At 45.0% G+C, this 24715-nt stretch overlaps 1 protein-coding gene across 2 annotated transcripts in view; it reads left to right on the top strand.

Moving 5' to 3' along the window:
• The window catches only part of ADCY5 (adenylate cyclase 5), a 319280-nt gene that overhangs the window by 226994 nt on the left and 67571 nt on the right, over positions 1-24715 (top strand). For both annotated transcript variants that reach the window (XM_019553709.1, XM_019553710.1), the window contains exons 4-7: positions 11322-11433; positions 11588-11715; positions 16111-16269; positions 17040-17181. In XM_019553709.1, the coding sequence (XP_019409254.1) occupies positions 11322-11433; positions 11588-11715; positions 16111-16269; positions 17040-17181 (541 nt within the window). The remainder of the gene's footprint in view (positions 1-11321; positions 11434-11587; positions 11716-16110; positions 16270-17039; positions 17182-24715) is intronic.

The raw sequence follows: 24715 nt of genomic DNA, 5'->3' as shown, positions 1-24715 counted from the left end.
AGAAGCATCTATGGATGCACGCCAGCATTTTGGTTGCTTTAGTAGCCGCATTGCAGGCTCATGTTCATCTTGTGGTCAATGACAACCCCCAAGTCTCTTTCTTCTATGGTGCTAGCCAGTGTAGCACTGCTGAGGCTATAAGGATGCTGCAGGTTTTTCCTCCCAAGGTGGAGAAGCTTTCATTTTTCGGTGTTAAACACCATGAGGTTCTCGTCCACCCATTTGCTGAGCCTGTCCAGGTCAGCCTGGATCACCCGCCTGTCTTCTGGCGTGGATGCTTTTCCCCAAAATTATGTCAAAAAGCAGGATCAGGCAGGGGCTGGATGGGTACAAGTCAGCAGGCCTGGATGACCTCCACTCACGGGTGCTGAAGGAATTGGCCAGTGTCATAGCTGAGCCACTTTCATGGTGCTCTGGCCAGGTCCCTGAGGATTGGAAAAAGGCCAATGTAGTGTCCATTTTTAAGAAGGGGAGAAAGGAGGAGACGGGTAACTCTAGGCCAGTCAGTCTTACCTCTATCCCTGGGAAAATACTAGAAAAAATCATCAAAGAGCATATTTCTGAAAGCCCAGCAGGGGAAATGATGCTGAAAGGAAACTAGCATGGGTATGTCACAGGTAGATCCTGCCTGGCAAACTTATAGCCTTTTATGACCAGGTCATATGCTGCCTTGACACAGGAGCGAAGGCCAATGTCATCCACCTGGATTTTAGGAAGGCCTTCAACACAGTTTCACATCCTGTTCTCATAGGGAAACTAGCAGGCTGTGGAGTGGATGCCTACACAGTCAGGTGGGTGGCCAGCTGGCTTAGCAACTGTACACAGAGTGGTGGTGGATGGGTCATTCTCGGCCTGGAAGGAGGTGGGCAGTGATGTCCCCCAGGGTTCGGTCCTTGGGCCGGTGTTGTTTAATATCTTCATCAGCTATTTGGACGACGGTGTGGTGAGCACCCTTTACAAATTCGCGGATGATACCAAGTTATGGGGCAAAGTGAATACACCAGAGGGCAGGGAGCAGTTACATGCTGATCTGGACAGCTTAGTTCAATGGGCGGAACGGAATAGGATGCAATTCAACAAAGATAAATGTAAGGTACTCCACCTAGGAAGGAGGAATCCCCAGCACACCTATAGGTTGGGGGCTGGATATCCTCCTCAGCAGCTCAAAGGCTAAGAGAGATCTTGTAGTCATAGCTGACTCCAAGATGAACATGAGCTGGCAGTGTAACAAGGCAGTCAACAAGGCCAATCGCACCTTGTCATGAATTAGCAGATGCATGACCAACGGATCGAGGGAGGTGATGCTCCCCCTCTATGCAGCATTAGTCAGGCCGCAGTTGGAGTACTGTGTCCAGTTTTGGGCGCTGCACTTCAAGAGGCACACGGAGGATCTGGAGAGGGTTCAGAGGAGAGCCACTCACATGATTAGTGGTCTCCGGGAAAGACCCTACAAGGAGAGGTTGAGAGAGCTGGATCTGTTCAGCCTTTACAAAAGCCTGAGGGGTGACCTTGTAGCCACCTATAATTGTATAAGGGGAGGACAGCAGGGAATTGGAGATGTGCTGTTTACCAGAGAGCCCCAGGGAGTAACTAGGAAGAATGGGTGCAAACTAGTGGAGAGTTAGACATTAGGAAGACATTTTTTACAATAAGGGTGGCCAGAATCTGGAATGGGCTTCCAAGAGAGGTAGTGCTGTCACCTAACTTGGATGTCTTCAAGAGGAGGCTTGACAGTCACCTGGCTGGAGTCGTCTGACCTCGATTCTCTTTCCTGCCAGGGGCAGGGGCTCAGACGTGATGATCCATTGGGTCCCTTCTGACGCTACAGTCTATGAACTCTATGAAATCATCAGCAAAACATGGTGAGAAGATGGGAAAGCATTACTAGTTTCCTCATCAAAACCAGAACTCTTGAAAGGGCTTGAGAGGTCTAGGCACCTGCGTTGGCTATTGCCATTGCCAGGAGCACAGTGGCTCTAATAAGAAAACAGTGATTTAGTTGTCTGTATGGATCCATCCCTACCCCAGATGGTTTTAATTTCCAATCCCTAATATGCTCTCAGTAAGGATGTGGGAAATTATCATAGCCTAGCTAGAAGGCTGCCATACGTATCTTTGCATAATCATAGTCAAGGAAGAATAGTGCTACTCAGTAAGGAAGCAGATTAGTGTGCCATATGAAAAACCTAACAGAGTCAAAGTCTGGTCATTGGATGTAAAGCTAATATGTCCCTGTGAAAAGAAAAAAGGACCCAGGAAATGACTTTATTGGCACTAACATCTGCAGGTGGGCGCTAGGCACGCCACTGCAACAAACAGCTGTCCCAGGTACAAAAGCATTGATATATAGTCACTTGGATTCTTAGGACAGTTGTTACTGATCTCTCACAACTTGCTATAAAGGGTTCCTGTCGACTGTTTATCCATTGCAGTGCTAACTTACCCTCCTGTTCCAGACCACTGCATGCCAGCTCTTTTCACCGCTCTTGGTATTTAGCAGTCTATACATAGTGTCCCGCCTTAGTGAACCATCTCATCTCCTGCCTGATAGGTGGTTCGTTGAGTGTTGCCCTACCCAACAGGTGTGCTGCACTCCTCTGTAGTCCACTTCCTCTTGCATGGAGAGCTGATGCTTCTCAATGTGCATTTTTAGCTATTTTGGGGGCCTCTGAATAGTTAGGCGATAAAGGTCATGAGCATAGTTTTTGAGACTTCACTTTTTTTCTTCTGTTGCCTTTTGTGTATATTCACTTTCTCATCTACCTGCTTTTCTCCTTGTGCTAGTTTTTATGTGCCCACTTTCCCCCTCTCTCTCACCTATTTGGAAAAGAGGGGAGATCAGTCCTAGAATGGAACGCATTCATTGTGCGCTCTGCAGTTATCCCGAAGTCAGTGTCCCAAATTGGTAGTGGCCATAGTAGTGCTTAGAGCTACATTGGAAATGATAGATTATTTAGATTATTTCAGGTAGTGAAAGGAGCTTCTGCAAAAGGGTAGTGTCAGCATAAAAGGATAAACTGCCTTTTTTTCTATTTATCTCCAGTGATTGTAAGAAAAGGAAGTGCTCTAACCTTTGTCACCTCTTTGGTCTGTATTATTGCTCTGTAGAAGGTATCTTGTTTTTCTGTCTTTTCTGCTGGGATGTCTTCACTGCTGTTGTAATAGCAACTGCGGGTATAGCACAGAGATAGTTCAAAGTTAGTGTGAACATCTTAGCCACAGAGAGCTTGTGTGAGCCAAGTTACGCATTCAAGCAGTAGCAGCGTAGCTGTGTCTTTTAAATCTAGCTTGGGTCACGTTACCGGTAACTGCAGTGTAGATTTACTCTCTGACTGTTTTGCTTTCTGTTTTTCCTCTATTCCCAGTACTGACTTCTGGGACAGAAAGAAAAGGAAGGACACAAATGCATTTGTGCCTTGAAAGTTCCTGCCTTAACAGCCCTGGAGACTAAAGTTCTCTTTTTATGCATGGGACAGGTAAAGAATGAGAAATATTCCTTACCCACAGCCAAGCCCGGTGCCTCATTGTCTTTTGACTTTTGAGGAAAAGCAGGTAGATGTAGCCTGGTGCCCTTAACTCATCCAAGAGTTGCCCGCTGGACTAACACCATGTTTGTTGTGTGCTCTTGAACAGATAGGCAAGAAGAGCCTTTGGGTTTTTCCTGAATGACTGCAACTAGATTTTTAACTGAGGGACCTTAATGAGAAAAATATGCCCCATTGCCAAATCACAGAACCATCACAGAAGCAGACTTTGCTCTAGTGTAATGACTTTTATATGCAGCCTGACCTTATACGGTATTTAGGTATTCATCATCCTTCTTATGCTATGCTCTTTCTCCTATTTCTTTGTTTATGCTGTAGTATCACTCAATGTCACTTAAAAGTCACATCAAACTCAGAGGATGCGTCTACATGTGCATTAAGGTGCTTTTTCTTAATTCACATTAAATTTGGTACCTCCAGTGTGAGGTAGTAATGAATGCGTGTGACGCATTCGCAGTAACAAATGCGCATGACACTTAATGCACAGTAGCCTATTTTACTGCACACCGGCATAATCGTATGGTTTTGTATGCGGTGCTTTAATGCACAGTAAAATAGGGTATTGCACATTAAAGCACATGTGTAGATGTGCCTAGGGCATCATAAAGTAAGAAGTTGGTGCTCTGAGTCACTGGCCAAACCAGTTAGCCTAATAAAATCCTTTGACACTGGGCACAGCGTTGGCTATAGCAAACTACAGACTTCCACTTCTTATTCCTCTTCTCATATCCCCAAATTAGCAAAGCTACAGTTTGCAAACAATGCTAATTTTATTATGTCAAACTGTTCCTTGTTTCTTATTAGGTAAGCATTCATTAGAGCAAAATACCACGGCTTTGATTTGTGTACGGTCGGATACGTTCTGCTGTTTATATAACTCATTAAAGCGCCCTGTGTCTAGGGCTTTGTTCTGTTTGTCATACAGTGTATGTGATGCTCCATTTCCAGTAACGCATGCTGTTTATATTCATAGCTAGCATTGCCGTTGTGATGGTGATAGGGTTTATGTTTCTTGCCTTCCTAGATTTATGTTGTGGCTGGCACGCTCATATTTTGAAATAGAATATGACCATTTTTCTTTGCAGTAGAGATACTGAGGATTTACTTTAGCATTTAAAATATTCTTGTTTCTGAAGGGAGCAAGGTCACAACACACCCATCCCCACGAACGGTCTCCTGGCTTTATTCACATGAGGCTCTAGTTTCAAAATTGCTGTATGCAGATGCAAGTGAATTTTTATTATTTTAAAAATTTTACTGTCCATGGTTCCTGCTGAGCTCATTTGACTTCATCTCACCTTGTTCCCTTGGGTTTGGGACAGAAGTTTCATAAATTGGTCTGACCCAAATCAGTTCAGTCTGATACTACATTCAATCAGGTTTATCTTAAATCAGTTTAAGCCATTTTGAAACTGGTTTATGTGCACTAAACTTCTCTTCTGTTATAGGTTTAAACCAGTTTCTCATGACTTAAACCGGTTTACGTGTAACTTCTGTCTCTCGCCTTGGTGCCCAGCTGAGTTCTGTCCTTCTGATCTTTCACTCTTGGTGGAAGGGTTTTTACTGTGATGCCAGCCTGCTTCTCCTGATACCCAAACTATCTAGTTTAAAGCTACCTTGGGTATTTCTGCACTACATGGGAGTCATTACTTTGACTATAATGTAGACAGGCATTGTAAAATCTTGGCTCGAAACAGGCTTTTTCCCTTGCCATGTATCTCAATGACACTTTTTCCCTGCTTTTGTTATTGTCCCCCCTGTAGCTGTATTATGAAGTAACTCTGTAAAACATTTGGGGATTATGTATGCATATAAGATATTCAACTTGCAACCTATTACATTTAGGAGAGTTTTACATTGACTTAATGAGATGTAAGTACTGAAGTTCTTATGTTACAGAATAAAGGTCAGAGTACTTGGTCTGTAGTTAAGTCAAGCAACAAGCTAAAAGAAGTTAAAAGATCAAAGAACATAAGCTGTATAAAAAGGGAAGTAGCTTCCACTTTTCACTGCTCTCCCAGCCCAGAAAGAAGCTATTTACCATCTCTTTTACAGTTGTAGCTCTCATAAACCGCTGGGCGACACTGACTCCAGCGTGAGGTTAGTGTGATGTCAGTGATGACGCTGAAGCTACCTCCAGAGCTCTAGCAATACTTCAGCATTTTTATTACTTGTTTGCACAGCAATGGCTCTCCTGACGTGCTGGCTGTTGCAGCTCCCAGTGAAGTCCTTGGGGTCCGTGGCTGCTCATCTCCTCTGAAAATAAGGCCATAAACTAATCATTGTCAATTGCTGCCATTCCCTTCCAGTCAAGTGTCACTAATAGCGTTTTAAACCAATAACCTCTCCATCCCCCGGAGGCTCATTTTCTTCAGCCTTGACATTCTCAAACTTGATTCATCCCACACTCTCAAGGCTGACGTCTCCATGGCCCTTGCTAGGAGAAGGGGGTGCTTCTTGATGTATGACCATATCCTACTGACACCAGTAGGAAAATGTCTCCTTGACAACCACTGCCAAAAAATAACCCATTCAGTTTTCCTTTCCAACACAGTTGCTAGTCCCCATCCTCATTTAACAAAACCCTTTACCTGCAAATGCCATCCTGATGGTCAAAGAATAACAATTCTGTGCTAAAATAAATGGTGGGGCATGGAACTGGGAGGATAAGGTTTTGTGGTTAAGCCAGGCCCCTTTTTTTCCTACTGGATAATTTGGCATAATTGTGGTAAAGCCATTGTTCATTCTGTATCATCCTAATCTGATCATCTGGAGGGGGTGGGGGGTAGATTTCTAGCTCTTTTTTCCAGAGGAAATCTCTGACTCTACCCACAGGGTGAGGTTCTTTAGCCTCTGCCGCCTTCACAGGTTTGTTGTGAGGGTAAAGTCGTTAATGCTTATGACACCTTGGGATGCTGCAGTGTCAGCACCAGAAGGAAATGAATTATTTGTATGCACGGTGCTGGGTTGGAATTGTATGCGATCGATAAGGCCTGGGATCATCCATAAGGGAGGATAGAAGTAAATACTGCTCATTTCCTTCTCATTTGCTGACTGAAGGAGGTCCTGCAGAAAAAAAGGAACATAATTAAATAATAGTTACATATAAAGACTGTATGATAAATAGAGATAAAGACTATATCATTACATACTCTAATCCAGTCCCACGCTGGGACTGGATGAGAGCAACTTTTAAGTCTGGTATTTCTGAACTTTAGAGTTTCCAAATGCAACCTTTTTCAAGTAGAGAGAGGGAGGTAACTTTTGTGGGATTTCCTGTGCTCAAGCCCTGAAGTGCAAAGGTGAGATCCAAGCCTGCTCACAGAAAGGGGAAGACCTGAAGACAACTTGAGGGAGGGGTTGATTTCATACCCATAAGTTTATCAGGTTGGGTTGGGCTGGGCAGCTACTGGGAGTTGATCTTGGGTGTTTACTGTATGGGTGGTCACCAAGTTTGGGCCTGGAGGTGACTTTTAGGTTGACCCTACCCACCAGTGTTAACATAGCCTAGCCATGGAGACGCAGGATGTCCAGGTTCAGCTCCGTGCTGTAAAGGTGAGCGTGCTCTGGTCATTACAAGCTGTTCTGCCTCTAATCTTCCCAATCCGTCCTGCCCCGAGGGGGGTGTCTCTGTCCCCCATTTCCCTATTCCTGGGTGTCTACCTTCTCCATTTTCTAGCTACTTTTCCAGCTACTTTTCCCCCTGCTCCTTTCCAGCATCAGGCTCAAGATTATAACCCCCTTGAACTCCCTATCCCATTCCTCAACTCCTTTGCATCCGAGACCAGGCTTTTGCTGCATGGACTGCACAGGGGAGGCAGCGCTCCCTCCTATTAACTCACAGTTGTTGGAGCCACAGTTACAGGGAAGGTCCTGCCCAGCTGTCAGCCCTGGAAGGGAGCACGCCCTGGGGTCCTGAGGCCTGCCGGCATGGTACACTCAGCACTCAGTTGTTGGAAGAAGATGAAACGTTCTGAGTGCGGACGGAGATTTTCTCGGACTTCAGTCAAATCTACAGAGCACAGGGCAAACTGGGGGATTGGGTTTCTTTTCCCCAAAGGCTCATTACTTACTGGGATTTGGGCAGTTTTTCTTTGGAACTGTTAGGTACCGTCTTGATGGAGAGCCTGACCCACTGCAAAGTTTCAAGTCCTTGCTCCTGAGATGGGGCCCTAGAGCTGCCAAAGAAAATTCTTAAAACTAATTAATTTATGTTCAGTCAGACTCTGTCATCTCATTCTTGGAAACAGCTGAAACTCTCCAAGGAAAGATGCAGGGGCAGATGCTCTGCATTGAAAAGATCAGCCCAAGTGGTTCACTGTAAATAACTGAAAATGGGATCTTTTCATGGGAAGTATCAGGCAACCTCCTTAACTCTAGGTGTAGTTACCTTCACCCCTGCACTTGCTCCTTTATACTGGGTGAAGGTTGTAGACATGCCGGCATTGCAGGGTTTATTCCTGTGTTGCTCTTTCTCTTAGCTTTCCACAGCTCACCCAAGGGTGCGGGGGCACCTGTGGGACCCTGACACTGTTCTCTGTGTCCTTGTTACTGCTGGGGGAAGGGAAGCTGAAGAATTCAAATGAAAGGCAATTATTTGCACTTCCAGCAAAGGTTACAAGCTCAAGAACTTCCACGGGTGGCGAGCATTTAGTTTGATTGGAAAAGACATTAAATTTGTGTGCAAATCAGCTGCACTGCCCTCTGCAAATTAGTCTGATGCTGAAAAAAATGACCACGATTAACACTTGGGATTGTCCAGTCCACTCCTTTAACATGAGGACGCTGCAGAACCGTGGTCATTTACCCGTTCACGTTGCCTCTAGCACTGACTCCTCCTGAATCAAGTGTGGGAAGAGAAGTCACTGGGCACGCCTACGCTTCACCCTACATCCCCGTGCCCGGCAGCTACTTCACCATAGCAAGGCGCTCTCCTGTTTTAGCTCACCACAATAGTGAAGTAATGGCTAAAACCAACTGTGTGCCATGCGCCCAGCACAGTAGGGGCAGTTACTGCGCTGTGCTTTAGTACTTCCAAAGGAAGTATTATTGTCCAGCGCAGTAACAATGTCACCTTAGGGCAACATGCAGATGCGCCCACTGAGTTGCCCAAGCAGCGAGGAGGCTTTCTGCACGCTGTCTCTAGAGAGGCTGAAGACAAAACAATGAACCATGGCATTTTTTTTTTGTTGCACTCTACATCATCTACAGCTTTATGTGATGTACGTGGAAGCAGCCCTGGTCCCATAGGCCATAGGGTGGTCTTGTCACTTGATGAAGGATGTCGTTTTTTGCCCCGTGGTGAAATGTTACCAACTTTTGTCACATCCCAGCAGCCATTTAGTTGCTCTCGTGTCTTACACTGTTGCTTGACAAAGCCGTTGCCTTTAAAGGAAAGAGTCGCTATTAAAAAATTGACATCTGAGTCCTTAGCTCACAAAGAGATTAGGTTTGTTACTAACATATTGGCAAAGTTTTTGTCTTTTTTAATATAAGGGACCATGAGTGTTCATTGCTACAATTGGCACCGAGTGCACATGAGATTAAAATGCGCAAACCTTCAAGTGGTGGCTTATTGAGCCAGATACGCTTCTTGATAAGATTTGAGTTGTTCACATGAAGTTTTTTCCGCTGTCTTTTAGTTTGTTTGTAAATGACCTGAAAAGCACTATGTAATAAATCTACATTTGCAGTTACTTTTTGCAAATCCCTAAGCGCATTTCAACTGAGCCACATTTATGTTGTTTTTGTAGTATTCTTCTGTGTATCAGCTTCACGATCTGAGCAACTAAAAATATTTTGTGCAACACTGAAATTGAATTGAAATGCAAAAAAGGAAATATAACATGTGGCAGACATGCCTGAACTGAAATGTGCTTCAGAATTTCTGGAAAGAAATGCTTATGAGAACACTTCCGCTGTCTTTGTGCAATTCTGTGTCCTCAGACACTATGGAAGGGTTCGACTAAAAATGTGCTCACTGCAGTATGATTAATGCACTTTCAAAATCATTTTGTTTTATTAATAGACCGCAGGTTTAAAGTGCCACATTTTGGTACGCTTTACTCCCGTACATTTCCATCAAAATACATCTCAACACAGCCCCCAAGGTAAATATTTTCTTGCAAGTAAATGTTTGGGTCACTGTTTTCTAACTTAAAAAATGTTTAAAATGAGAGATTTGAACAAGTGCACATTACCTCATATAATTACTTTAAACAGCTGGACCTTATGGATATAGTTTGGTTGTATCCTGGTTAGCAGAAAATAGTGCCAACATTAATGTAGAGGCTTATTTGAATCACAAAGTGGGAAACAGTGATTTAAATACCTATTAGTACTGTCAATTTAAATCCATCGGTTCTGAGACCACACCGAATGTTGGGCACCTTGGATGTAGCAAGGTGCCCTTCTCCGTTTTTGCAGTCCTTGTACAATCAGTCAGTTTTAATCCTGTCTAGTCTTTGATGTTGGTGGTCCAGCTTGTCCTAGGTCTTCCTCTTCTTCGTCTGTCTACAGCACCTTGCAGGATGGTGTTGGTAACGGTACTGGGCCTTCTGTTGCATGTCCAGACTGCTGCTGGTTTGGTTTGGTTTGGACAATTTAAATCACTTTGATTGAGATCTGTCTGGCCCTACTTCTGGGTGAGATCTGAACAGCCCAAGTCCTGCTTGGCCTGTCTGGGTGCTAACACTCTGGTACTTCTGGTATGTCTAGAGGGTTGCATCAGTGTCGATGGCTTCCCCTTGAATTTTGTGGAGTGCTTTATGCTGCTTGGTTGCTGCCCTACTTCCTCTCTGGTGAGAGTTTCTAAAGTGCACTGTTGTCACATAGTTAACATGCTTTGGGGACCATGCTGCTCAGACTTACTGAAAATGGGAAATACTTTGCGTTCCAGAAACCAAAGCAAAAAGATGAGTCATGGAAGAAACAAGGCTTATACAGCCAAGCTGTGCGATCAATGCAGACTTCCCAGTACATACAAAGAAACACTGTATGGCTCTTACGCAGAGTAGTCTAACAGGTTACAGCCAGAGACTGGGAACCAGTTCTGTTGGGTCTATTCTCCATGCACGTACTGATGCACAAGGTGTCTTTGGCCATTTTGCTCAACTTCCCTGTGCCTTGCTTTACTTATCCATGCAATAAATCAGTAATGTTGCTGCCTCACAGAAACGTTGCAAGCTTTGCTGTATGCTTTGCCCCTGGTTACGATGCAGAGAGCCCTTAGTATTGTTGTAGTAGTATGGAGTGGGGGTGCGCATGGGAAAGCCAGGTCATGAGAGAGGTGGGAGGAAGGTGAGGGAGACATCAGCGTTTGGTGATGGTGAAGGAAGTGATCAGAGAAGTTCAGCCTTTCTGACTGGAGCCTGCAAAAATGCAGTGGAAAGGAAATGAGCCCAATCACACATCTGCTACTTACTCACATCACTGCATCCGTTAGGTTTCCCATCGTCCCTTGGTTAGGGATGCATTCGTCCACTGCATCTGTTAGGTTCCCTTGATGATGGGGAACCTAACGGATGCAGTGATGTGAGTAAGTGGCAGTTGTGTAGCTTGGCTAATTTGCTCCCTAGCTAAGGATAGTCTCGTTCCCCAGGAAAGATGCTAGCAGCACCCTCTATTGGTCACTGAAGGAAAATGTTTGTGAAGGCAGCCACCTGCATGACTCCAAACCTCTGGTCTTCCTGGGATGTTAACAAGATCTAAACTTCCTCCAATATTAATGATCTGTGTGTGTGTGTGTGTTTTTTTTTTTCCCCCCTCCCCCTGTAGCATTCTCTTTGCGGACATAGAGGGTTTCACCAGTCTGGCCTCCCAGTGCACAGCTCAGGAGCTGGTCATGACGCTGAATGAGCTTTTTGCCAGATTTGATAAGCTTGCAGCTGTAAGTGTTCTATTATAATGCTGATTTTTTTTTTCTGTTACAAGAATGACACACTATGATGTTTTACTGGATTTCTGTAAATGTTCACTGCCCTAAAAGGCAAGCTATTGCAAGCATGAAATGAAACTGTACTTTCTCTCCCTCTTCTTTGTAGGAGAATCACTGTTTACGTATAAAAATCCTGGGTGATTGTTATTACTGTGTGTCTGGGCTGCCAGAAGCAAGAGCTGACCATGCACATTGCTGTGTTGAAATGGGGATGGATATGATAGAGGCAATCTCGTAAGTACAAAATTCTTCAGGAAAGGTTTCCAAACAACTAACAAATGTATTCTGGAGACACCTTTCTGGCTGGTGTTTCATCACTTAGTATAGGAGGCAGCCATTCCAGTGAACCCTACACTTGGGGACCAGAAAAGGAGCACAAATTGATCTGACAGACCAAGAGAGAAGCCTGTTCGAACCACAGCCAGCTGCAGTATCAGAAAGGTTTCTCCCAACTGGGATAGCACAGGTCAAACTAGACATGGGAAGTTTCAGCCTCATAGGAGGAATATCCAGCAAGTAACAAGCATGTGAAAACAATGAATGTATCATAGAAATCTGACTGTAAAGTTAATCGGAGTCTAGTCACTCTGCAGCAACACCAGCTACTCTCCCTTTTCTCCTCCAGGTGGGAAAAACACTGCCTGTCAAGAAGTCTGGTAGGCTGTCAAGATACCTGGCTAGTGGCTAGTTCATCTGAGCTTGTGTGGGTAGCCCTAAGCCACAGCATCACAAGCTCAGACGAGAGGCAGAGTAAATAGACTCGTCTGAAGCTTCATGCTGCTACAGCCAGACTGCTTCTAGCACCTGAGCTATCCTCTAAAGCTAGCTTGGCTCTTCCTATCCTGGGGCGACCAACTTATGGCACACTTCCGCAAGAGGCTGTGCAGCCCCTTTTGTTTCGTATGCAACAGATATAGCAGGGAGAACAGCACAGAAAAGGCATGGAGGAGAGTAGAGCAACGATCAGGCAGGGGAAAGGGATCAGAGTGGCACTTGGGGAGGGGATGGGACTTGCATGCTGGCCAAAAAGTTTGGTCCCTACTGGTCTGTATTCTGCGGTCTGTGGGGTAGATGTACCTGGAGTATGAATGGGGCTGTGGAGGAGAGATAGGTCTTGGAGAAGCTGTGCAAAGAACATACTGTATGACAGAGATCTACATGTTGAAAAGGCTTCACTTATGCTACCTTGGCAAGTGGTTAGGATCAGGGTACTGAGGGCTGCAGCTGGTGCCACAGCTGGATCAGGGCCAGAGCACTTGGAGAGAGTAGTAGCCTGGGGGAAGGGGAAGGGAGATCCTGTGCACCCCATCCCTTGCCACAAGTCCTCTATGCAAGGGTATTTGAGTACACATGCAGGCTCTCAGGATTTGTCCCTTCCCAAAAGACTGCTCATTGGTGAATAGATAGCTTAAGTCCTCAGACTAAACAACTAACAGCAGGCAATTAAGCTCGCCTGTTCCTTCACTGGTGAACAGCTTGATCCTTCATTGCCTTCCGCTTGTTCACCGCTGCACCAGTGCATAAAGCCTGCAGGTCAGAAAGGAGGTTTTGCAGTCCCTGTGCCCAGATATAAGTAAGGACAAGGCAGAGTGATGGTGAAGTCTGTTTAACATTCAGTAGCTGGTTGTTACCTTAATAACTGCTGAGACATTTTCTCTGTTCCTCAGGGTAGGTGGAAGATGGGGGAGGCAAGGATAGCAAGAACAGAAAGCCATTTATTCTAGATTTAGCAAGGGATAAAATAGTTAAATGCCTTTCATACCAAAGTGGGCACCAAGCTTTAAAGGTTGATGGAGAGCTATTTGTAAACAAAATTGGAGTTCACTTCAGCCCTACATTTTATTTCAAGGCAGAGTGGGTTGTAGCTGATCAAAGAAGCCTAAAGATTCTAGGTGTTACTCAGCTGAGCGGGGGTTTGCAAAGCAATTTGTAAGGGCTATGGAGTCTATCAAGCCACCACCAGTAGGAAGCAAGCCTTTTGTTCTTAAAGATAATGCACCAAGTGTCTTTGTGGTAGGGGCTGTTGGATAAGAAGTTCCCTAACCTGTCACTTATTTCTGCTCCCTGAATGAGACCATGGGATTCTTTACCTTTGCCTTTGAAAGCAAGTTATTCACAACTCCTTTCAGTTTGGAGCTCTCATACAGAGCTCCTAGCGCAAAGAAGCAGAGACTCAAATAATGAAAGCACGGATATAATAGCCCGTGCGTTGTGCACTGTGCATACAGTGAGAAATGTTGTTCTATGCTCCTATTTGAAAGGGGGCTCTTATGTGAAAACTTTGCCTTTCAAATTTGCATTCCAGGAATGCAATAGATATGTGTGGGCATACATTTGTGACTTTGCTGAAATCCAGATTATGAGAACGTACTGTACCCAGCACATCAAATAGGTGTCTCTTGGATTTCATCAGGATGAAGTAGAAATTCAGTCCAATTTAACTGAACTGAATGAGAGCAGGGCTGCATGGAGCCTTTACATTCCTGTTTTAATTCCTTTGCTTCCTCAGGAGCTGATCTTGCAAGGACTGAACTCGTTTAAACTGAAATCAGTGTGAACTGTGGACACTTGATGCATTATAGGTTGGGGCTCTTATTCGCTATTCCCAGCTTTGATCAGATCTGTTAATATAAAAGGCTATAAATAAATGTCCTTTACCGTTCACCAACAAGCTGAGGAAGGGTTCAGCTAAGACCCCAGGACAAGCCCCAGGACCCAGGATAAGACCCCAGGATAAAGTCAGGTGTTTGCCATTTAGAAATGCATTGGGTGTTATTTTTAAGCACGTTGGGGCAGTGTTCAGATCTGGCTGCTTGTCTAGCACTGGAAATAGCAAGCCTTCAATCCTGGTTGAAATGTCCAAGTGCCATTGCAATGCACCCCACAACATTTTTATGGAACTGCCATTATTTTCTCACACACGGCACTTGCCTCTTTCTCCAGAATGAACCCTTTAATTTGGGGTGCATGTATGAAGCAGGGAATCTGGTTTTCTCATTGGAATAGAAACACCCTGCTTTGATTTCTTCTCCACAGCGTAGCACCCACTGCATTACTAATTCAGGCAGTTGCCTTAATGGCTCATTGCTATTCACTTCAGAGGTGTTAATGATCAGTTCTCACTTTTAATAGTCTTGATGTTCGGCTAATCAAGCTAACCCTTTAAACGGCATTTGGCTGTACTGGTCTCTCTTCCTATTTTACAGCCTTGAAGACTCTTTAGTGCTTTTCAGAATCATAGATTTTGAAAAGTCTTCAACTAGGCTTTCAGCTTCAGTTAAGCAGAAAAGGGAGCTTGAGTCATCTGGAGATTAGCCTCTGTCCCTGCTGTATGCAGGCATAACTCTGAATAAACCTTTTTTTTTTCCTTCTGTCTTTCAAAAACAAGGTGCATATTATATTCCAGGGCATGTTGCAGACACAAAAATATAGCATTTGATTCACTGTTGCTGCTGAGCCCAGAGTGCAAGATGGTGCTGTTTTGGCTGTGTACGTGCGTTCAAATACTCTGGGACAATTCTCCAAGATTTGCTGTCCCAGTAGAGAAACTTACCCAGAACTGTGTATACAAACATTCGACTGAGGTCCTGAAGAGAAGAGAGCATGCATGGATCATAGAAAATGAAGGCTGGGGGGACCTCAGGAGGTCACGTCTAGTCCAACCCCCTGCCCAAAGCAGGACCAGCCCCAACTACATCATCCCAGCCAAGGCTTTGTTACATCAGCCTACTCCCCCAGTACCCTTGGGTGCATTGCATCCAGCCCCATGGACTTGTACATGTCCAGCTTTTCTAAATAGTCTATAACCTGTTCTTTTACCACCCAGAGCTGCTTACTTTCTCCCCAAACTGTGCCGCCCAGTGCTCTGCTTTACTCATATAGAGTATAGTCTGGATGAGGGTATTGGACACTTTCCACCCAGATCCCAATACAACTTCCATGTGCACAGCTCTTAACTTTTGCCCTAAAAGGGCAAAGCCTGCAAAGTGTTCCAGTGGTCACTTTGGGAGCAAACTGAGTATCCAAGGCTTTGTTAAAATTAGCATCTGAGTGCTTGTAGCTGACTATTTGCAGCAACTGCAGTAGATGTGGTTCTCTGGTTTAGTGCTAGGACTGCAGCTGCAAACCTGGTTCAGGGTTTCCAACTGCTGTGGGTATTTCACACACGTATCACATTTCATCTGTAGAAGACTTGATGCCTGGTGCCATTCAGACAAATTAAGAGCTCTGAAATCATTTCCTTTTTTCTGTTTGCAACATGCTATTACTTTTAATGAGGTTCTGAGAGCTGGCAGGTTATGTCCAGCTTTGGTATGGACTCAGAGCCCATTGCTTATTCCTTTCACCACCCCCAAAGAATTTTTCCGTGAGTTCTGAACTTGCGGCCAAGTCGAGAGTACATGGACTTGCTCCAAGGACACCCCTATCTAATTAGTACTCTGCTTGGTTAGCCAGGCTAGCCTGTCTGTTTTGTGTCGTTAATAGTATTATGAATAAGCAGCACCGCTTGGGTACATTTGAATCATTTCTAGAGAATCATGGATTTTGCATTTTGGGGGTCAAGCTGTGTCACTGGACATGGGCATGTGGTTCTCAGTGACTTTCTTCTTTTCCTGTATCTCTTTTCAGATTGGTCCGGGAGGTGACAGGAGTCAATGTGAATATGAGGGTTGGGATCCACAGTGGGAGAGTTCACTGTGGGGTCTTGGGCCTCCGGAAGTGGCAATTTGATGTGTGGTCTAATGATGTCACACTAGCCAATCACATGGAAGCAGGAGGCAAAGCCGGGTAAGTTTGCTTCACCAAAACTATTGTATCAGTCCCCACGCAGGTTTGCTTTGAACACCTGGGGCCAAAGAGCTATGTTCTAAGTTTCTCTCTATCTTTCTATGTCATTAAAATTTCATTTTAATGCAGGTCCTGAATTTTACATTTGTTACCTGTGCTGGCTAGATTATTCTCTTCCACGCTACACACAGTAAGTGTGTCAAAGCCCAAGGTGGGCATATTAGAACTGACAAAGAAATGATATCCTCTTCTACGTAATTCTAGCGAGTTTTGGATTGACATCATAAGCTAATAGATTTCCATGTGGACATGAGCAAACAGTCATGGGTAGACATGCAACCTTCTGCTAATATTACATGTGCTGAAGAGCATCCCTCTTTAGATCACTGTTTTATAAGATCCAAAATGAACACCCCTGTCCCATAGGGTGAAAGGAACAGTAACCATGTTATATGAGGTCATTGTTCTACTTGCCCTTCTGCATTTCCTATCCTCTACAAGGAAAGAATAAAAAACCTAATAAAGGCTGTACTGTTTGTTTTGCATATGCGGTTAAGATCCATGCAGTACAAAAAGCTAGAAGGGCTTCAGTATATGTGGCATGTTCTCGTGTACATCCATGTCCTGGTTATATGCATATACCAAAGCTTGGCTTCTGAGCAAACATGCCTGCTATATGTTAGGGAAAATGAATCACATAAGCAAATGGATGTTTTACAGGCAAGGAGATGTCTAATAAACCATGAACTCTGTTTGTCTTTTATCTTAAGGCGAATCCATATAACAAAAGCAACTTTGAATTATCTCAATGGAGACTACGAGGTGGAGCTGGGTTTTGGAGGGGAACGCAACGCTTACCTCAAGGAGCATAGTATCGAGACCTTCCTGATTGTACGGTGCAGCCAGAAAAGGGTAAGAGCAAAGCAACTGGTTTAGGTGTGTTCACCAGGTAGGCAGACATCCACCACTCCACTGATGAAGCCTGATAACCAGGCTTTCCTGGCCAATGGAAATTCACCAAGAGCAGCATAGTACTCTAACAGTAAAGGCCCCGGGTTAAAAACTTCCTCTCTCACTCTTTTCTTGGTTTCCCAGCCTAGATGCAAGTTTAGGCTGAAGTAGTAAAAGAAGGGGAAGAAGTACCACAGTGACATTTGCACACTCAGTTGGTGTATGAAACCCAGTTTAGCTACATCAAGAAACTTGGCCTTAACCCTTTTTAGTTCAAGGTTCTCTCTTTGAAAGACCCTGAACTGGAGATGAATAAAACCACTGCTGTAGATTTGAAAATCTTTGACTTTCAGAAAAGTCACGGACAAGATTCAAAGTGTAATACTGGTGCTGGCCTCTGGCCCATGAGACAAACCACAGCCTCATTTCAAAACAGCCCCAAACTTTGGGACTTCTCTGCTGATTCAAAAGGGAAGGCTGCCCTTCAATTAAGGCACAGGACTAGCTAGGACATGTGAGATCTATTCCCAGCTCTACTATAGATTTGCTGTCTTGCCTTAATGAAATCTCTTGACCTATCTGTACCTCTGTTACCCCTTTTATCTTCAATCCTATTTCATAAACATGGTTATTGTGAGGTTAAGTGTATTAACGATTGACATGCTTATGTGACCATTCACCAAGTTCTTAGGTGAATGACTACTCTCCCTCTTCAGAAATAGGTTGAAGAGCATCCATCACCTCTTTTCCTGGGAGAATAGAAACCTCATGTCTCCTTAATGAGCACTGTGCAAAAAATCTCTTAAGAAAATCCATTTTCATCTGTTAAGGGGAGAAGCTAATGTTTTGTATCTGCTTATAAAATACATTTTGCTAATGACTGCCAGCTCTCAGAAGAGGATTAAAGCTTTCAGGATACAATAATCATATTGTGACATGACATGACTGCCTGTAAGTGACCACGCTTAAATGCTTGAAGTGTTTATACTTCAACGTTGCTCAGTGCATTGACACGGGTGGATGCAGAGGGGATGCAGTGGTGTGCCCACACACCCGTGTCTGACCATGGGGCAGGAGCAGCAGCCCAGGACTAAGTCTTGAATGAAGTAGGCATTTCCTCCTCTCCTTCACCTGCTGCTGTCGGTGTCTTGCTGTTGCTGGGACAAGGGAAGCCCCTGTCTTGCTCCAGCTGGGCTAGGCGCAGGGGCTTGGTTCAGCCAAGGACACTGGAATAGTGTACAGGTAGGTCCCCCTTCCCTATGCCTCTTATTGAGCTGGCAGGGACACTCAGGGGGAGCAGGCAGTGAGAGGTACCCTGCTTGTCCACCGCTGCTGTTGGTGTCGAGGGCTGTGTCCAGCTCCCCTCCCCCCTGAGACAACGGGGGCACCAGCAGACAGAGACGAGGGATGAGGATGTGCCTCTGAGCCCAGAGGGAAAGGGACAGGGAGGATACTTATCTTCTTCAGGACTTAAAGTTACCAGCTGCTGCTCCCCAGGCATGGTATGCCCTCCCTGGTGCAGAGAAGTGGGGGACTGAGGCTGGGAGCAGGGGAAGCAGCCATTCCTGCAGCAATGATTGCTGCTCCCACACCCTGCTTTATAAAATCCCAGATTTATTTCTGATGGGGCAAAACACCCATCTGGTGAAGGGCCTATGCCTGAGGGAGCAGCATGGATTGACTTGTTAAATCTGGAGAACACATTCACCTGTTGCCAGAAGAGGGACGTTGATCCTTCAAAGAGCGTTCAAACTTTCCACTGCTGAGGAGACTGTAGGAGATCTATCAACACCAGTGACCCAATGCACAGTCCACTGATAACTCAGTTTGTGAGGAAGCCTTGCTTTCTGATTAAGGGAGCTGTTCTCAGACTTGGAACTGATCTGGCTTCCGTTCCTCGTTCTCTCATATACTTTTTCTGTGACTTTGAATAACTCCCCAGATCTCTCTGGCCAGGTACAGACATTACACTTTTACCAGTATAAGTGATCAGAAACCTGGCTGTAGCTGTAACAGAACAGAAGTTTGACACACACAGACTGGTTTAAAAATGGTGAAACCCCATCTAAGATTTGCACCCCCCCCCCCCCGGGCATAACTTAGATCGATTCTGCCTTGGGCATTTTGAATGCTTCTGTCTAGCCTCTGTGCCTTAGTCCCCCATGCATAACATGGGGATGGCATTTTCAATCCATCTCTCCTTTGCCTGCTTTACCTACATAGATTGCCAGTTCATTTATGGAGTGCAGTGCAGTGGGGCCTCTTTGCACTATACTGCTATTACTAATAGAATTTGCCCCTTGGGATCCAAAAGAATGTAATAGTAGGACTCCCAACACCCCCATGGGCTAGGAAATTATTAAACCTAGATGGAGAAATTCAGACATTAAGTGACTTCGCAAGGTCACACAGATTAGTGTTCAGGGAAGCACAGTGTCCTGCAACCCAGTCCTCACAATTCAAATTTCCTTGCTTCTACTCATTTCCAGGAGTTTATTTTTAGGGAATTGTGGCTTTTAGGTTGTAACTGCTTATGAATCTTTCAAAGCTCCATCTCCATATTTTAAAAATTTCATTTTAATATAATAAAAAGTTTCCAGCAGTGAAAAGCGTTTTCCCTTTCCTCGCCCTCATCCCACATAACTTTTGGTTAGAAGATGGAAAAAGATCTAGTGTTTGAGCTGTGCTTCCATTCCTGCTGTGTTTAACTGCTTACTTGAGTGTGATTTATTTGGTGAGGTTTTTATTTGAGTCTGTTCCAGGAACCTCTATAAAATGAACACTGAATTTAGTAATGGGTTCCTGTGAATCGTGTCTGGGTTCCTGTTGTTCACACGGTGCGTGGCGTTCTATTCGCAAAGCACAATCTGTATTAACAAAAGAGACGCGTGGCCCTAGTTACCGCTGCCTTTCATTTGAGCTGAAGATACGAGTCCTCCATGGCAGAGTTCAATGCAAACTCCCCCCACCCTTCAGTGCTCAACTAGCGTACTTCTATCTGGATCTCCAGGTTACCCTTGAGGACTGTAAGAGAATAGATCTGCTTGTTTCCTTGGCCTTACAGCTGAGGCTGCCCACAGTAAGGGCCAGACTTAGCTGTGCTACTTTGAAGTCAGGCAGAAGGTAGGGCAGAGTGACACCTTAAAGACTAACTGATTCGGGGAGAGACGAGCTTTCTTAGGCAACAGCCTACTTCCTTAGATGTTATGAATGGACTCATAAAAAGAAAGGATTTTTAGTAGAAGCCACCTTCGGGAGCCTGCTTTCAGCCAAGGAGCTGCCTCTGATCTCCCAGCTCTGGAACTGTCTTCAGGAAGGGAGCAGAGAGAGGGAGCGAGCTGCTGGCTGGTATTTGCCCAGTGTGAGCTGGAAGGGTGAGGGGCTAGGGAGGGGCCACCAGTGCACCCACCCCAAACCCCAGATTGTGCAACAAATTAACCCTGGATAAATGAGGGATCAGATGATGGCTCTCCACTTAAAAGCACTTTAGGAAACTTGTGTTCCCTAGGATTAATTTGCAGCACAATCAGGCAGTTTAAAAGCACTCTGCAGCCCACAGCACAGCTGTGGAGTGCTTTTAAATGGTGATCGCATGACAAATGTAACTTCTGTCTGCACCCTTTGTTACTTCGGCTCTTATTCTTTGCAAGATTGTGAAGCTCCTGTGGCACCTGGTTTGATGTGATGTATGGTGGTCTGTCTTTTTAACTCCACTGTCTGTAAGCCACCACAAGCCAGCCTGAGCTAGAGTCCTTGTCCAACTTCAGTAGCTAGTAGCAGCCAACTGCTTCCAACTGATGGCAGAAGTTCATCCTTTTAGCATTGAAGGCTCCATGCCCCGAGCCTGCTGCTAGCCAAAGGGAGATCAGTTACGTCCATGTGAGGCTTCACAATTATTATTTTGCTAGAAGGCACGTATTTGTTGATTTGTTGTATTTATAGTGTAGGTAGTGCTTTCCTTTTCAATGGTTTATGACTTTCTGAAAAATTGCATTTTGGAGCTGATATTTCTGCTGCCTGGTATCAGCTTTTTGGAAAGCCTGAATTTCAAACAGGCCTCACAGCTGTGTATTTGGATTAAACCAATCAGTGCATAAACATATATACCTGGCTTTCGTAGAGGTGCACTCCTGAACCCAGCAGTTACTTTGACCTGCAGTGTTTGCTAGTAAGTGTGGTAAGTGAGAGTTCTTTCTCGTGCATTTCTTCCTCTTTTACAAAAAAGATATTCAATATAGAAAGCCTTGGGTGAATGCACCCTTATTGTCGAGAATGTAGATGCAAAAAAGCCAGGGAAAATAATAAGCCAGAATTTCAGCTAATTGAGGTGCACAAGTGAGGACCTAATTTACATGGAGTTGCTGTTATGGGAAGTGCAAACCCACCCAACGTGCATATGGAAATGGACCAATTATCTATTTACATGAGTAATTTTCCAGTTCACTTGGGTGCACTTTACACTGCCTGCTTATCCAGCTCATAACTCCCACAGCCACGGCAACTCAGCAGTGTCAGGAGTACAGATTAACGCACAAAATTTAACAGCCTTCACTGTGATAGCAATTCTACTTGCTTGTTGCCATGGGGAATCATAACTTTGAATTCCCTGCCTTTTTGTTTGTTTGACTTTGCAGCCATTAAATGAATTCTTTGCATTAATGTAGCTTTCTCTGGTACTGAATAAATAGGGGAAACGTATCTATTTGTATGTCAGAGACCAGCTCTTTCTTTGAAAATAGTTGTATTAAAAGTATGCCATCAACTTGAATTTATTTTAAATTGATTTTCTGAAAAAGTAAGTTTTTGATGGAGCAACTTTTTTTTAAAAAAAAGAGGGAAGGAAAAGCACCCACAGGATTGAAAAATTACAGAGAGAGAGACTTTTTGCTTCCCTTTCAATTGCTGCTGTTTTAAACACTTCCTTGCTGAGGTTTTGCAAAAGCTTGTGCCTGAATCTCTATTATACCAGTGCAGCATGCCCCAAGCAAAGGGAGATGAAAGCTACAACCTTTAGATATTAGGATTTTGAAGAAGACATTCAGAACATGAAGCAAGTGAAAGTGATGCAGAGTCAGCGTGAGCTTTCAGGGAGCCCCAAACAATAGCTCTTAAGCAAATGGGACAGTTCATACCTGGGTGGAGGGTGATATGTCAGATAATGTGTATGTTGGTGTTGCTAACAATTTCACTGCTTGTAAGAAAGTCATATTTGTGTTAATGGCTGTGATGGTGACAGCAGACATGAGCTTTTCCCCTAGGAGGATTAGGAGGCACAAAGGTGGAGCAGCTTGGAAGATGCATAAATATAGAGCATTTAGGGGCAAATTGGAGTATTCATTGCCCTGACATGGGGCTCACACCTCAACTTTTGGGAACACCAGCATATGAACACGAGACAAGCACTGATTATGGTGACAAGTTTGTGTGCTGACTGTGCATTCAGCATGTTGTGGCTAGGGACTGACATTCAAAAGCCTGAGCCTGAATTGATTCAACCTTCGCAGGTTAGTCTAACTTGGCTAAGCTGAACCGGTTAGTAACCCCACAGACAATCTCTGGACTGAGGAAGTTCAGGCACATGCCTGCAGTGGCTCAGGCAAGAAGCCAGGGGGCACTAGAGCAGCCTTGCTTCCCTTCTACAGTGCTGAGCTGAGGGGCAGGGGCGTGGCCAGGCCCTGGCAGGACCTCTGATTAGGGGTGTCTGCCTGCACCATCCCAGGCTTTTCCCTGCTGGCTATGCAAAGGGTGGGAGTGTTGCCAGGCCCCGTTCCCTGGCTAGCACTCTGAGGCAAGAGGGGGTGTGCAGTGCATGCATCTGTTGATGATACGGAGCTTTTCAACCTCCCTCTCCCTGCTTCTTTATAGTGTCTGCAGCAAACTGACAGGCAAGCAAGCCAGCAGGGAGCTGATAACAGTGTTTATCTCCCCATTAGCAAAACAGTAGCCTCCCTCCATTAGTTCAAACTCTTCTTAAACAGCTTACCAGCTGACCTGTTGATTAGCTCCCAAAAGCCCTAAGCAGTCACTGTTCTGTCTGCCGGTCCCTGTGAAATTGGAGACACGCGCACAGATGCCTCTTGGCATTAGCTAGAATACCACATAACCTAGGGTCCGTGGGGCTGGGGGCTGTGCTATGGGAGGGAGGGATCCTTGCTTGAGCAGTGAGGGGGGGTGGGTAGGACAAGAGGAAGCCAGCTGTGCCTGCTGTCTCTGCGGGAGCCCTGGGCAGGGAGCAGAGGGGAGGAGCCAGCCCTGCTGTGGAGCAGAGAGGCCCACCCAGCCCAGAGAGCATGCTGGGATGCTGCATGAGTCTGGTTTATTTTAAACCAGCCAGGAGTCTGGGACAGGCATTACATAAACTGGTCTGGGCCAAATCACTTAAGTCTGATACTATATTCAACCAGGTTTATCTCAAACAGATTTCAGCCATTTTCCAACTGGGTTACGAGCACTGAACACCTGTTCTGTTACAGGTTTAAACCAGTTTCTGATCACTTGCACCAATTTATATGTAATGTCTGGCCCTAGCCCAGGTATACAAAGCCAGCAAAAATGTTTGTTTTTCCTTTAATCTCTGTCGAAAATTGTAAAAATAGATGTTTCTTGTAATAAGAGCAGGTATGATTCCTCAACACATTTAAAACTGGATTTAAAAAAGGGTGGGGAGAAAATCAGGAGGCATTACTTTATGGTTAGGGCTGCCAGGGTCTGGAATGGGCTCCTAAGGGAGGAGGTGCTCTTCCCTACCTTGGGGGACTTCAAGAGGAGGTTGGATAGATATCTGGCTGGGATATCATGATACCAGCACTCGTTCCTGCCCAGGGCAGGGGGTCGGACTTGATGATCTGTTCAGGTCCCTTCCGACCCTAGAAACTATGAAACATTGTATTCGGAAGGAAAAGCTGATGCTGGCCTTTTAAGTCTGTAATAAGCCAAGCACATTCTGGTTATGAGAGAGGAAAACAACTTTCATTCTTTTCTAAATAGTGTTCAAGAACGCTGTGCAGCTGAACAAACAGAACAGTCATTGCAATGTTGTGCATGCGACTCTTCTAAAACCACCATCAGTCTAGTGCCACGATTCTTCGATTTAATGAGCTTCATCACAACTCGTCTGGGTTTTGTTCCCCTAGGTTTAGCTGTGTGATGGCACTGATCATATATTGCTGTCAGAAATGCAGTTCCTATGCTAACAGGACATGAGGACATTTAAGGAGCAGGGTACAGCTAAGTTAGGAATGCATAGCCCGGGCCGTATGTTTCAGTGCTGAAAACGCATCACTCAGTCCTTAAAAATCCTTTTCTAAAGGATCCTTAATTCTGCAGAGTAAGAGACTCTGGGCTGGGGAATTATAATTGTTCACCCTAGGATGGTCTTTGCTGTTTCTGTCATTTTGCATCGAGAGGGTCCAGAGGAGGCCACTCGCATGATCAGGGGGCAGCAGGGCAGGCCCTATGAGGAGAGGCAACGGGACCTGAACCTGTTCAGCCTCCA

The sequence above is a fragment of the Crocodylus porosus genome, unplaced genomic scaffold (genome assembly GCF_001723895.1).
Source record: "Crocodylus porosus isolate Cpor-Errol unplaced genomic scaffold, CroPor_comp1, whole genome shotgun sequence".
Classification (NCBI taxonomy): Eukaryota; Metazoa; Chordata; order Crocodylia; family Crocodylidae; genus Crocodylus; species Crocodylus porosus.
This window is presented reverse-complemented; position numbering and strand designations above follow the sequence as displayed.